Source organism: Mus caroli, chromosome 7 (assembly GCF_900094665.2).
Source record: "Mus caroli chromosome 7, CAROLI_EIJ_v1.1, whole genome shotgun sequence".
NCBI lineage: Eukaryota > Metazoa > Chordata > Mammalia > Rodentia > Muridae > Mus > Mus caroli.
In genome coordinates, this window is record NC_034576.1 from 44,692,349 (window position 1) to 44,706,153 (window position 13,805).

At 49.9% G+C, this 13,805-nt stretch overlaps 1 protein-coding gene across 1 annotated transcript; it reads left to right on the top strand.

The window, feature by feature from the left end:
• The first annotated feature begins 331 nt into the window (after positions 1-331).
• On the top strand, positions 332-13,791 carry Etfb (electron transfer flavoprotein subunit beta). The gene is made up of 6 exons (XM_021168609.1): positions 332-459; positions 8,467-8,625; positions 8,931-9,089; positions 10,649-10,711; positions 12,538-12,696; positions 13,576-13,791. Exons 1-6 carry the CDS (start codon positions 403-405, stop codon positions 13,744-13,746), a joined length of 768 nt encoding a protein of 255 aa, XP_021024268.1. The 5' UTR covers positions 332-402; the 3' UTR covers positions 13,747-13,791.
• Positions 13,792-13,805: the final 14 nt, after the last annotated feature.

Genomic DNA, 13,805 nt, shown 5'->3' on the forward strand with positions numbered 1-13,805 from the left:
GTGAAGGAGACCTTGGGAGCGTGGGAAAAAAAGGCACAGGGTGTGCGTGGGAACACAGACATGGGGGTTTGGAGTGCTGAGAAAGGAGGAACCTAGATGTGAATTGCAGATTTGGGGACAACAGGAGTTACAAGGAGAGCATTAGGATGAACAAGCCCTCAGCAAGCTTCACTCCTAGGAATGCCCTTTCCCCTACTTCTGTGCAACGCCCACTCCACCCAAGCGGTCCGCCCTGGACCCCGCCTCTCTCCCTGAATTCCGCTTCCTATTGGCTTTTTCTGAGTTGTGCGACGGTTGATTGGTCGGTGGTGCGGCGCGCAGGCGCAGAGACAGATACAGGGCGGAGTGTGTGGCTATCTGGATTAGGAGCAACCTGACCCGGCCAGTGACTGCTGCAGGAAGATGGCGGAGCTGCGCGCGCTCGTGGCTGTCAAGAGGGTCATCGACTTCGCTGTGAAGGTGACTTTCCCCACCCCGACTAGGTCCCAGCACTCTGAGACCGCAGCTATGAACGTCCAAGAGCAGGAGCGTACCCCACATAAGAGAGCCTTTCAAAAGTCAATTTCTATTGCCCTTTGACCCGACGTCAGTCATACTTGGAGCAAAAATCAAGGGCTGTGAGATTTTGACAATCAGATCCTTCTGAGGTCACGACCCTCTTTCCCTCTCTCTCAGTCCCTTCATAACTGTGGGCTGGAGGAGTCATGGTCCCTATTTAACACGTGGAGAAACTGAGGCACCAAGCTGGCACTTAGCAAGAGAGAATCAGAATAGAGAATTCTATGTGGGGCCTGCGGTTTCATCACTCATTACCTTGCAGGCTGCACTGTCTGCTCTAAATGTACAGCCACATGGAGAGCCATCTGGTTCCATGGGACTCAGAAAGCGCCTCACCCATATAGCCATGGGATGCTTGTCGACAGTTTTTTATTTAGGAAGGGAAGGAGACCTGTGCTTGCTGGAGAAGCAAGTTCAAAGGAACCAGCTTAACTAAGACTTTGGAGTGTCCATGAGCAGTCTGAGGGCAGCACCCCTGAGGCCCTGGGTTCTCCTCAGAGAGAAGCTGCTGTAGCCAGCACTGAATCAGACTGGGTTCCCAGGCCAGTCTCTCAATGCTTAGCCTAATCTGTATTGAAAAAACGATGGTGGCACTTCATGTTTGTCTGTCCCCATTGTCCTGAGATTCCCCCTTTGTGTCCTTCAAATTTCCTAGCATAAGGAAGATGCACCCAAAAGAGACCTCTGAGATAGGTAAAAACTGGCTATATCATTTAATACCGCCATCTACAATCGAGGAATGAGATAGGAAGGATACAGGAGACAGACTCAGACTTAATGTCCGTGACCCAGACAGCACACATGGAAGTGGGCACAAAGCACCAGCAGATATAATTCCTGTACAGAGATTGATCCCTTTGTACAGCTTCTGTACTCTCAATCGAACAGGGTGGTTGAGGAAACCCAGGCCAGTGGAGGCCCTGTTACTTGCCAGATGCCTGCCCCCTGCCCCACAGCTGGGTAAACAGCAAGAGTCAGGAGTCTGGGCAAGTCTGACTCTCTGCCTGTTTGCTAGAGAGAAAACAGGTTGGCTTGAGGTGGCTTCTAACAGCTTGTGACAGAGATGGTGCTTCCAGGTTTATTGAGATACATGTGGGTTTGTGGGAAACTCAACCACCATTAATTTGTTTATTATTTATTTATTTGTGTGTGTGTGTGTGTGTGTGTGTGTTGATGGGAATTAAGCCCATGACCTTCCTTCCAAGTGCTAGGCCAAACCAGTACCACTGAGCTATAGCTCCAGTCTTCTTCCATTTTATTTTTAAAATTATTATTATTATTGACAAGGTATTTTTATTATAATTTAAATTTCTAAAATGATTTATTTTTTATTTTTATTTTATGTGCATGGATGTTTTGCTTGCATGCATGCATCCATGAAGGTGTCCAATACCCTGGGGCTAGTGTTTACAGACAGTTGTGAGCTATGATGTCCATAGCATAGGTCCTCTGGAAGTGCTCTTACCCACGAGCCATCTCCAGTCCCCAGTTTTATCCTCTAATTAGGCCTATGTGTGTGGATATGCACATAGAAGAAGTATAGGTGCCCCTGCAAGCTGGAATAGAGCATCAACTCCCCTGAAGCCTTTTATAGGTGATCGTGAGCTGCCTGATGGGTGTGTCAGGAGCTGAACCTGGGTCCTTTAAAAGAGTACCAAGTGTTCTTAACTACTGAGCTATCTCCCCAGCCCCTAGAGACAGTCTTATTTAGTCCAGGTTGGCCTGGAACTCACTAAGAGGTCAAGGATAGCCTTGAACTCCTGATCCTCTACATCCTGAGTGATGGGATTACAGCTGTCTACTATCACTCCTGGGTCTCTACATCTTATTCTGAGGTGTTTAATTGCCCAGGCTGGCCTCAGACTTTACATCCTCAACCTCTCAACTGGCTTTGATGCTGGGCCTGCAACCCCGTACCCAGTACCCTCACCACCTTGAATGAGCTCTAATCCCGGCACCTCCTAGTGCAAAGCCTGGCCCATGGTCATCTAGGCTGTGTTCCAGTATGAACCAAGAGCTTAAAGGTGAACACGGCATGGTGTCCTCTTTTCTTGGGGTCGTGGCACTTCCCTCTCACACTGTGCAAGCTTCCTACTTCACATCCAGTGTCTGATGATACCCTCTTTGAGAAAGGCAGTGAGTCAGACCTTGCTAGCCTGACTCATGATACCATCTTTTGATCATCTGGTTACTTGGGCCAGACTTAGGTACCATCTTTTTCTCTTAACACCCAATGTCAGAACCCACCGACTGTCAGTTCCCAGCCCCAAACCTTATACAGCACTGTTTCCTTTCTGACCCCAGGCCCTATCCCATTAACCCCTGTCTCACTTACAACCTAGCTCCAGCCTCCCCCTGAGATCTTGGGCTTTCCCCTCCAGCACTTTCTCCCCCAGCCTTGGGGACTTCCTACATGCAGGGCTGACCTTGTCTTGACTCCCCATCACTCTCCATACAAAGTCCCACCTCCTCAGGCTGGCTTTGGGACCCTTGGTTATTTGGTGCAGCCATCTATGGCTGGGGACCTTCTAGATCTTGGGACCTTCTCTTCCCATTTCTGATTCCAAACCTCCAGCCTGTACTCTGTCAATTGATTCCTTTGCTTTGGTGCCCTTTCTGCTGTACTCTCTAACATCTTTTTCCTGTCTTGACAATTGTGACCAATTGATTACATCAACATTGAATGAATCTCCTCTCTCCTGAGGCCTCCCCTCCCCCGCATCTTATCCTGTAAGCCCTTTCCAAAGTATATTGTAGTCTTCTTGTTTACCCCAGTGTGCCACCTGCACCCCCATTCCCAGACTGGCACAGACTGAACCAGGTCTTCTCTCACTCACCTCAGCGTTCCCGGTGTCACCCAGTTCCTCATGATGTTTGTTCTCAGGTCACTTTTCTGAGGCCTTGTGATCCTTTGCTGAAGATCCCGGTGCTCAGAGGCCCCACCATTCCACACCCACTCTCCTGCCATGTAACCAGTATCACTTTTTAAATGGGCATTCTGGAATTAGAGATCTTCTGGGGGAAACAGTGTCTGATGTGTTCACCGTGGAAACAGTCTCAGGCTGCGGGCACACCATCAGAATGGTTCATCCCACTGATAAATGGCCCTTAAGATTATTTTTGTTTTATATGTATGAATGTTTGCCTGTAAATATGTTATGTGCAGTATTTGCATGTATTGCCCTTGGAGGCCAGAAGGTGGCCTCCTGATCTCCTGGAACTGAAGTTACAGATGGTTGGGAGCCACCATGGGAATGCTGGGAACTGAACCCTGGTGTGTTGCAAGTGCAGCCAGTGCTCTTAACCTCTGAGCCTCATTCTCTTCCTATTGACAGTAGTGCGTATGGTAGTACATACTTTCTGAGGGTTAAGTAATTTTTATTTATTTATTTGAGGTGGGTCATGCACATGCCACAGCACTACTGTGGAGACCAGAAGCCGACTCATGGGAGTGAGTGGGCTCTCTTCCTCCACTATGTGGGTCTCAGAGATAAAATTCAGGTTATCTGGCTTGGCAGCAAACACCCTTATCTACTGAACCATCTCAGTGGCTCAAACGTGTAACCCAGAGTGATTTGGAACCCTTCATCCTTCTACCTATGCTTCGTCAGCATATCCTACTGGCACGCGTCACCACAGTTGGGTTTACGTTAACTAACTCCTTGGAAGAGTGCCTGGTGTGTAGTGAGTGCTGTTAAAGATTTAGATGGCGAGTGATGGAAGTCTCTTTAGCAACTTCCTTAATATAACCGGTGCTTGCTCAGACAGGGAGAAGGAAAGTATTAATAGGTATTTGGCCACTCAGCGAAGTGCTTATTTCTGGCCAGGAACACATTTTCCATGAGGGTTGGCCCTCTGAGGTAACCAGGAAAGGCTGGAGGATGGATGATCTGAGGCCCAGGAAGCCTGTGTCCAGCTGTGAAGTGGCCGCCGCACCCCCTTAGTGCTTATGGAAACACTGGCTCCCACATCTTTCCTTCATTACCCTCGCTTCCCCCCCCCCCAGCCTCAGGCCCTAGTGTTGCCCCCAGGAGATCTTCTGTATTTGCTCAGTGCTCTGGCCCCACAGTAGCCAGACTGTCACTGGTGCAGCCAGTGTGTGATCTCCCATCAGGCCTTGCTGCTCTGCTTGCTCTGTGTCCTACAGGTGCCCTTTCCCATCAAGCTCTGTTAAGAGTGTGGCACACACCCAAGTGGAAGTCTGTGCACTGTGTCAAGGGTCCAGGAAACTGCATTTAAAAGCCCTCTCTTAAAAAAAAAAAATGTGTGTGTGTGTGTGTGTGTGTGTGTGCATGTATAAGCAAGCATACAGGTGTGTGCCCACAGGCCATGAGCCTAGGTCAGAGGACAACATGAAGGAATCAGTCCTCTCCTTTTACCATATAGATCCTGAGGTATGCCTCAGGCTTGGCAGCAGGCCTCTTTATCCACTGGGCCTCGATTTATTTTATGTTTGTCTTTAGTTGGTTTTGTTTTGTTTTGTTTTGTTTGAGATGGAGTTTTATGTGTCCTAAACTAGCCTCGAACTAATTCCCCTGTGTCTAACTCCCAAATACTGGGATTAGAGGTGTGCACCCCTACACTTTGCTAATAGAAACCCCCTAGCACCATAATCCCATCTATCCAGGAAGCCTCCTCATGAACACTAAGAGGTCAAGCCCATCCTCACCTACAGTGAATCCAACGCCATACTGAGCATAGTTAGAGAGGGGAGTGCATTGCTGGTGATGCAGTTCAGTGAACCAACAGGCTTGGGTTGCATCTCTACGTGGGAAGAAGAGGTAGTTTATTCTGGCTACACCAGAGAGGCAGGAGCATTGTGCTGAGGGAAGCTTTTCTATGGGCCCAAGATGCTATATGGAGGCATTCTTAGCCTTTGCGTTGACGGAAGGAAGCTAGTGGTCTGCTAAGTTAATAGATTCTAAATGTTCTTATCTGTTAATCACAGATGTTAGTTCAGACACAAAGGAGGGCCAAGACTAGACTAGAACTAGCCCAAGATAATTAGTCTCTGGCCCTAAAACCTTACAATCTCTGGACAGTTCTGATATTCTAATGAAAATCTTCAGACACGGCTTGTTTTCAGGAGTTTTCTTCGAAAACCAAAACCCCCTCTTGGAAATAGCAGTAATAGACACACTTGCTACCTCCATAGAGCCTCCTGCTTCCAAGACAGCCTTAAGTTAGACCCCCCTCCCTCTGTTCCCACCTCCCTGGGTGACGGTGGGTCGGCACCTGACCGGTCGGCACCGGTCTCTGGGCCTCAATTGCTCCAACATGGCAGTAACAGTGACCAAGTCCCCTGGCTTATAGGACAGACCACAAGAATGCAAGCTGTAAAAAGTGACTTAGACCTTGGGGCCGAGCTCCCTGCATGGACAGAGCTTATGGTGCTGAATGGAGTCCTGCCCTTGACAATCAGATCCTTCTGAGGTCACGACCCTCTTTCCCTCTCTCTCAGTCCCTTCATAACTGTGGGCTGGAGGAGTCATGGTCCCTATTTAACACGTGGAGAAACTGAGGCACCAAGCTGGCACTTAGCAAGAGAGAATCAGAATAGAGAATTCTATGTGGGGAATAGAAGCAAGAGAGGCCTGGAGATGCCACTCAATGGTGCGGTGCTTGCTGGCATGCTGGACTGAAACCTCAGTTCTGCCATAAAATAAAATACCACTGCAGATGTGCCAACCATTGCTTTCTGACTTAATCCCCCCAAGCAGCTGGAAACATGAGAGTCTCACTAAGCAGGTGAACTAGCAGGTTCCTTGGCCCCTTTTTCCTAGCATAGCCACCATGACGTCAGCCCTGGGCCTCTCTCCACTCACCAGCCCCAGCCTTTTATGCAGAGGGAGTTTCCTCCCTGCCTTAAAGAGGAAATTCATATAATGCTTTTTTTTGTCTGCTTTACTGTAGGGTTTGATAAGCCCAAGTTGGACTAAACTGTATTATGTAGTCAAAGATGACCTTTAACTTCTGGGATTACAGGTCCATCTCACCATGCTTGATTTACCTGATGCTGGGGTGGAACCCAGAGCTTCATGCATGCCCGGGAAAGTGCTCTACCAACTAGGGAACCTCCTTGGCCCTGCTTGAATTTTATTTTATTTTTTAAGGCAAAGGTTTTTTTGTTTTGATTTTCAATGCTGCTGTGTCTAAGGGCCTGGGCCAGTGCCCTGGGGCTTTGTGTCTAAAGACAAGGGCAGGCGCCCTGGGGCTTTAGGTGTGCCCTTGTAAGGCAGTTCTCACTGGCTTGTTGACAAGTAAGTATCTGCCGCACAGCTAAAGATATGCAGGACAGTTCAACCCAGAATCTATTATCCCTACACTCTTGACAGTCAAGGCTAGCCTGGGCCACAGAGCAAGTTCAACTTCAAGGCCAGTAGGGGCAAATTTGTAAGTCCCTATCTCAAAGTCAACAGAGATACTGCAATGTAGCTAACTGGTAGAATATCTGTCTAAATTCCACCAGTGAGGAGCTGGGGCAGTGTCTCAGAGCAAAGCTTCTGCTAGAATCCCCAGTTTGAGGTTAGGAGCGTGGCTCAGAGGTAGAGCCCCTTTCTCACGTGCCTTTGGAAGGCCATTGGTACCTGTCGAAATAGTTGAGTACTGCTGGCCTCTCGACCCTGAAGCCACCTTGCTCTACCCTGGCCACACTGGCTTCCTCTGAGTCTGCCTACCCTCCCAGCTCCTTTCTACCTCAGGGTCTTAGCACCTGCTGCGGACCTCCTTGAAATACCATTCCTCACACTTTACGTGGTCATCCTCAGTCCTTGTTCAGATCTTAGCCTACCGGCCGCTAGCCCATTGAGCTCTTCCCCAACAGCATTCTCGGGCTCCTGGTACCTTCCCTGAGCTCCAGAAACTCCTAGAACTCATCAGGTAGTGCCTCAGGGGGGCTGCCGGACTGTGCACCGTCAGCCAGGCACTGCAGCTCAAAGCCTGCTTCTTCCTGTGGCATGGGAAATGATGAGAACTGGTCTCTGAGGCTAGATTAACGCATGGCCACAAGTACAGTGCTCAGAGCAGGACTCCTCCATGGCGCCCCTTCATTCATGGTGCATGACAGTATCATCTCCATGTACTTCTTCAGAGCACTGGGAGTAAGGTGCAATTAAATGACACACCTGAAATCCTAGCATCAGCGGTGAGGGAAGTGGAGAGTCCGTCAATCTCCACATGCATACATACACACAAGCACACAACAATAACATTCAAAGTATTCGTAATTACGTGTGCCTGTGTACATGTGAGTTCAATACATATAGGGACCAGAAGAGGGTGTCAGAGCCCCTGGAGTTGGAGGTACGAGCAGTTGTGGAACTATCTTCTGGAAGAGCAGCAAGTCTAAAAAAACCACACAAATGTGATATGCCAGTTCTCCTCTGGGCCTCTAAAGGGAGCACTCTGCCCACACCCCTGAGCTTAGGCTCACAAAACTAAACAGGACTGTTTGTTTTGAGCTGATCTCACTACTTGGCTAGCCATGGAGCTTCTGAACTTCCCGCCTCAGCCACCCTAGTGGTAGGCGGTAGGTGTGTGCAACCACACTTGGCTGCTGGGCGCACTTCTAGTACACTTGGAGGTATTCTGGTCGGTGTTCGTCACTGGGATTGAAGCATACAAAACTTTCTCCCATAAACACGCGCGCGCACACACACATGCACACACATGCCAAGAGTAGACACAGTGTCCAAACAACCATGTCAAATGTCCCTGCTGCTTAGTAAAATCTGAATGAGAAATGAGAGGGTGGTCTGGTGTCACGTGTGAGTTCTAGAACCCATGACCCTATACAACAAGGTCTTGGCCCTTTGTGGACCTCTGCTGACCTTGCTGTGCAAGGCTCAGCACTAAGGCCCTGGCCTTATCGTCCTCCCTGATCCTGTGTGTTCCCTGTCTACCACACAGATTCGGGTTAAGCCGGACAAGTCGGGAGTGGTCACTGATGGTGTGAAGCACTCCATGAACCCCTTCTGTGAGATTGCAGTGGAAGAGGCTGTGCGGCTGAAGGAGAAGAAGCTGGTGAAGGAGATCATCGCCGTCAGCTGTGGCCCCTCACAGTGCCAGGTGCTTAGGGGCCCTGAGTGTGAGGGAGGAGTTTGAAGGAGGAAGATTGAAAGCCTGAACCCTGAGTCTGAGGGAGAAGGCTGTGTGGACACATGGGTCTGTGAGAGGAGGCTATCTGGACCCCTAAGTCTGAGGGAGGAGTTTGAACATCGCTCAGTCTGAGAGAGGAAGGCTGAGCCAGAACCTTCCTCAGTTTGAGAGAGAAAGGCTGCAGCCTGTACCCTGGGTCTGCGGGAGGAGGGCTGTGGCTTGGGCCTGAGTCACTAACATGATAAATGTCTAGTTAACTGCTCTGCCCTCTTCAGGAGACCATCCGAACTGCCCTGGCCATGGGTGCAGACAGAGGCATCCACGTGGAGTTATCAGGGGCACAGGCAGAAAGCTTAGGCCCCCTGCAGGTGGCCCGGGTCCTGGCCAAGCTGGCTGAAAAGGAGAAAGTGGACCTTTTGTTCCTGGGCAAGCAGGTTGGTGTGCCAAGCCTTCTGTTACCAACCCCTCACCCTGCTTAGGATGGGTGTGAGACCACACTGCAGCAGGCTCAGGCCTAGCAGTTTATACAACCCAGGTCAAGTAGCAGAGGACCCTGCCATCTCCACTGACAGAGCATGAGCCGGCTACACAGGCCACTGTGAGTGTCAGAAACATGCTTTTGGCCAGTTTGGCATCCAACAATCTGTGGTTTAGGCTCATGTGGGTAAGACAGAGGCCTGGCCCAAGCCAGGCACAGTGTAGGGGCAGTAACAGGTTAAGGTTGGCATACTGAGTCTGGCTTGATAACTGTGTGTGTGTGTTTGGGGTGTGACTGGGGACAACCAAAGAACATGCCTGTGTGTCTGAAGAGAGAGACATGAGGGAAAGGTAGGAATTCAGGAGACTGGCCCTGCTTTGGAACCACTTGAGAGTGCTTGTTGTAGGGCAGCAGGGAGCCACAGCAGGTCTGTGAGCAGGAGAGAGGCCAGGGTGAATGGCCTGCAGTTTGGAGAAGGTGGATCAAGTTGATAACTGGGCCACACCGGGGCTCACTGAGGCTGTCTTGCTACTGGTGGGTTCACCTTCTTGTGGGAGCTACCTCCACCCTTCTCAGGAAGATAAACTTTGTGGTGTCATGGGAGGATGGCAGAAGAAGGGAGTGTGAGAAGAGTCACAGGCAGAAAGGAGGAGAGAGCAGAAGGGTGCTAAGAAGGCAGGAGATCAATGGAACATAGAGGCTGAGTATAGGAGGCTAAGGAGACAGCTGGAGGTGGGGTCCTAGGGGTATGGGGAAGGGCCCCAGGAAGCCAGGCCTGCCCTGCGATAGGGTGTGGGTACAGGTCATGGGAATCCTGCCAGCATCATAAGATCAGATAACAGAACACGTTACCAGTAGCCAGAGAGTCACAGGAGAATCCCCTAAACTGAGGCTAAGTGCTGATCCCAAGAACAAACCAAAGAGACAGGTCCTGGTAGGGTTGGGGTCCAGGTATCCCTGGTACCAGATGTTGGCAGCCTGGCATTTAACAGCTCCAGCAATACCAGGGCTTCCTCCTCATGTTTCAGCTTGAGTCCTGTGCCCATCCCGGAACCAGTCCGTGGAGTAAGGAGGGGGCGTGGATAGAATGTTCATGTTGGGTTTGCTTTTGTTCCCCTGGGTTTCTGCTGGGGCTGGCACGTGTCCTGGCTGCCTTAGAAGTAGGTAAATGAATGACTGTACAGAGGTCAACAGGAATGCCAGGCTGCTCCACATCCCTGCACCCGTGACTGCTTATTGTCTCGGTCCCAGGGAGGAAATCATTCTAGACCAGGAATCGGCAATCTATAGCTCCAGGCAGCATCTGCTTTGCCAATGAAGTTTTATTGGTACAGCCATATGTGTTCATTTACATGTCACCTATAGCTTGAGTGCTATGTAACCTGCTTGAACAGCTTGGAAAGCCTCAAGTATTTCCTGTTTTGCCTGCTGAGAACTGTTACAGATAAGAAGTCTAAATGGGCTGGCGCAATCCCGGGCCACCATCACAAAGCCCCTCCTCTCTCTCCCTGCTAGGCTATTGATGATGACTGTAACCAGACAGGTCAGATGACAGCTGGACTTCTGGACTGGCCGCAGGTGAGGCTGGGGTAAGGAGCACCTGACCTCATCCTCCAAGCTCAGCTCCACACTGGGACCTTTGCACCTGCTCTCCTGGGGTGCTGTTTCCCCAACTTGCTTCTTGGCTTGCTCAAGGCTGTGCTTCAGGTCTCTGCTCAGAGGGACCTTTCTTGCCCATACTGGATGAAACATTGTTCTGAAGACACTTAAAAGTTTGCCAGTTACTAGACTATCAAGGTTTTTGTAACAGCTTTCCTGAGAAATCAGGAACCTACAGTAAGCTCTGAAACTTAAAGTGTATGCTTGGCAATGAGAGGCCTTGTCTCAAAAAGTAAGGTAGAAGGTTGGCAAGATGGCTCAGTGGGTAAAGGGGCTTGCTACCAAACCTGATGATCTGAGTTGATCCTCTGGATCCACATGGTGTGGGTCCCCCAAATTGTACACACACACACACACACACACACAGAGATAAACAAACAAACATACAATTTAAAAATAAGATGGCAGCTGTTGCCCAACAGATTCCATGTGCACCTGTATGCTCACACATGTACACAGACACACAAAGTTCACAGTCTGACACATTTTGACACAGGGTTGACCCATGAAATCGTCACTGGAGTTATGATAATGCACCTCAGATGTTTACACTTAATTAGGATCTGGTGAGATGGCTCAGCAGGTAAAGGCACTTGCTACGAAGTCTGACCACCTGAGTTCGATCCCGCTGTTCACTCCTCCTTCTCTCTCCTCTACCTCTTGAGTGCTGTGGTGACAGGTGTGCGCCCATAGCCCCAGTTTATGTGGTATTGGGGATGGGACCCCAAAGCTTTGTGCGTACTAGGCAAGCAATGTACAAACCGAACCACACTGTCACTCTTCAAGTTCCTGATTCTACAACAGAACTGAAGACTTGGTTCAGGGTTCTTTAACTAATGTTGAGGGCTGGAAAGATGGCTTGTCAATTAAGAGCACTGGCTGTCCTTAACAGAGGCCAGAACATGGTTCCCAGTATCCATATCAGGCCTGTGACTCCAGTTCCAAGGGGTCCATTGTGGGCACTGTGCTCATGTGTAAACACACACTCACACACACACACACACCCCGGGTAAGTGAAATGATCAGTGTAGCAGAGGTGACCACAGGCTGAAACTGTAAGATACAAAGCAGACTCAGGGAAGCCACATGTCTAGTGTGTTCTAGCCTTTCTCCCTTTATAAATGTACACATATGTGTGTGTTTGTGTGCATGTGTGTGGGTGACCTTGGAGGCCAAAAGGTAGCATTGGATTCCCTAGAGCTGGACTTAACAGATGGGTGTGAGCTATTATGTGGCTGCTGGAAATTGAACTCAGGTCCTCTGGAAAAATAGTAAGTGCTCTTAACCACTGAGCCATTTCTCTAGCTCCTAGATTTATTTTATTGTTAACTATGTATATGTGTAGGGTGGGGGTGGGAGGGGTTATGCGCACATGGGTGCAGGTGTCTACAAAGGCCAGAAACGGATATCAGATCCCTGGAGCTGGAGTACAAGGCAGTGTAAGCCACCTGACATGGATGCTGGGAGCCAAATACAGGACCTCTGCAGGAGCAGCCAAGTGCATGTGACCTCCAGGCCAACTCTCTAGCTCCATGCCACATTTGAATGACGCGAAGATGAGCTTCCCCACCACCACCACCAGAGTTTGCAGTGCTGTGGGTCACCCCTGATTTTACATATCACAGGGCTCTGGTCTCTTGCTCTAGTCTCCTCAGTTCACTTCTCTATGCATATGCTCAGCAGTGGAACCCATGGCCTGCTCAGTCCTGTTTGAATTCACTTTCCTCTGATGCTGTCCCCTCCAGGGTACATTCGCCTCTCAGGTGACACTGGAGGGGGACAAGGTAAAAGTGGAACGGGAAATTGACGGGGGTCTGGAGACCCTTCGCCTGAAGCTGCCTGCTGTGGTGACTGCTGACCTAAGGCTCAATGAGCCTCGCTATGCCACCCTGCCCAACATCATGGTGAGTGGTTGGTGGCAAGCCACTGGGACCTACTGTGGGGAGGACTTGGTGCCTCCTCAGTGATTGGATGACACAAGACAAGAGCACAAGGGATATAGATCCAAAGGAAAGGGTCATCTTCCCCTAGCAGTTTCCAGGCTCACCTCTACCAGTGGCAAAAGTTAATAGGCTAGTATAGCAATTGGAGGGCCCATCAGGTAGGAAGTCTCTCAGACAGTAGAAGTGTTTCTCCCTGTCTTCCTGGCCAGTGGGAGTTTACTAGATAATTTTGGGCAAATAGCAAGACTTCATCCAGTCTTGGCTCATGGTCATTTTTGTGAGTTGGAAGTCATTGTTTAGGACATCTTGGTGGGAGCTAAGGTCTCTTCGTCAACAGGAAGTTGATCCCAAATCCTCACAGCAAGCAGGATGAGTTCTTTCAGTCAGCTTGACCAAGATGGTGTGTTTAGAGGGTCACCTTGGCTAGTAGGAGGGCTCAATGGGTCAAACCGGCCAATGGGGAAGATTCAGTAGATCCGCTTAGTCAGTGGGAAGATTCAGTGGGTCAAGTCAGCCAATGTGGAGGCTTCAGGAGGTCAGCTCAGCTGTAGTCTATGGAGCCACCACAGGCAAAAGGACATCTGTTTGCCATGGGCTCTGTGAGTAGCTTAGGATGGGTCACTTTGGGAGATCTTCTGCTGTAGTAGAGCCTCCTAGGGCATCCTAGCCTGAATGGATAGACGACATCAGTTTTAGCTATGAGAAATCACATCAGGCCAGCAGAGAGGTCCTGAGGGATTCTGGCAACAGATATGGCTTTAAACATGCACCACTCACCAGGAAGAAGTTGGGTCAGGTAAGGGCTTCGCAGCCCCCTGAGCCACTGATTCCTGTGTGCAGAAAGCCAAGAAGAAGAAGATTGAAGTGATCAAGGCTGGAGACCTGGGCGTGGACCTGACCTCCAAGGTCTCTGTGATCAGTGTGGAAGAGCCCCCTCAGCGCTCAGCAGGAGTCAAGGTAGAAACCACAGAAGACCTGGTGGCCAAGCTGAAGGAGGTGGGGCGGATCTGAGACCCTCCCTGATACTCTGCAATAAAACTGTGCCTTTCCAAGCCACTGCCTCTCTTTCC

Coding starts and splice junctions, on each gene's coding strand:
- Etfb (XM_021168609.1), top strand. CDS start 403: ATGGCGGAGCTGCGCGCGCTCGTGGCTGTCAAGAGGGTCATCGACTTC. Junction 460..8,466: donor TCATCGACTTCGCTGTGAAG/GTGACTTTCCCC, acceptor TCTACCACACAG/ATTCGGGTTAAGCCGGACAA. Junction 10,712..12,537: donor GACTTCTGGACTGGCCGCAG/GTGAGGCTGGGG, acceptor TGTCCCCTCCAG/GGTACATTCGCCTCTCAGGT.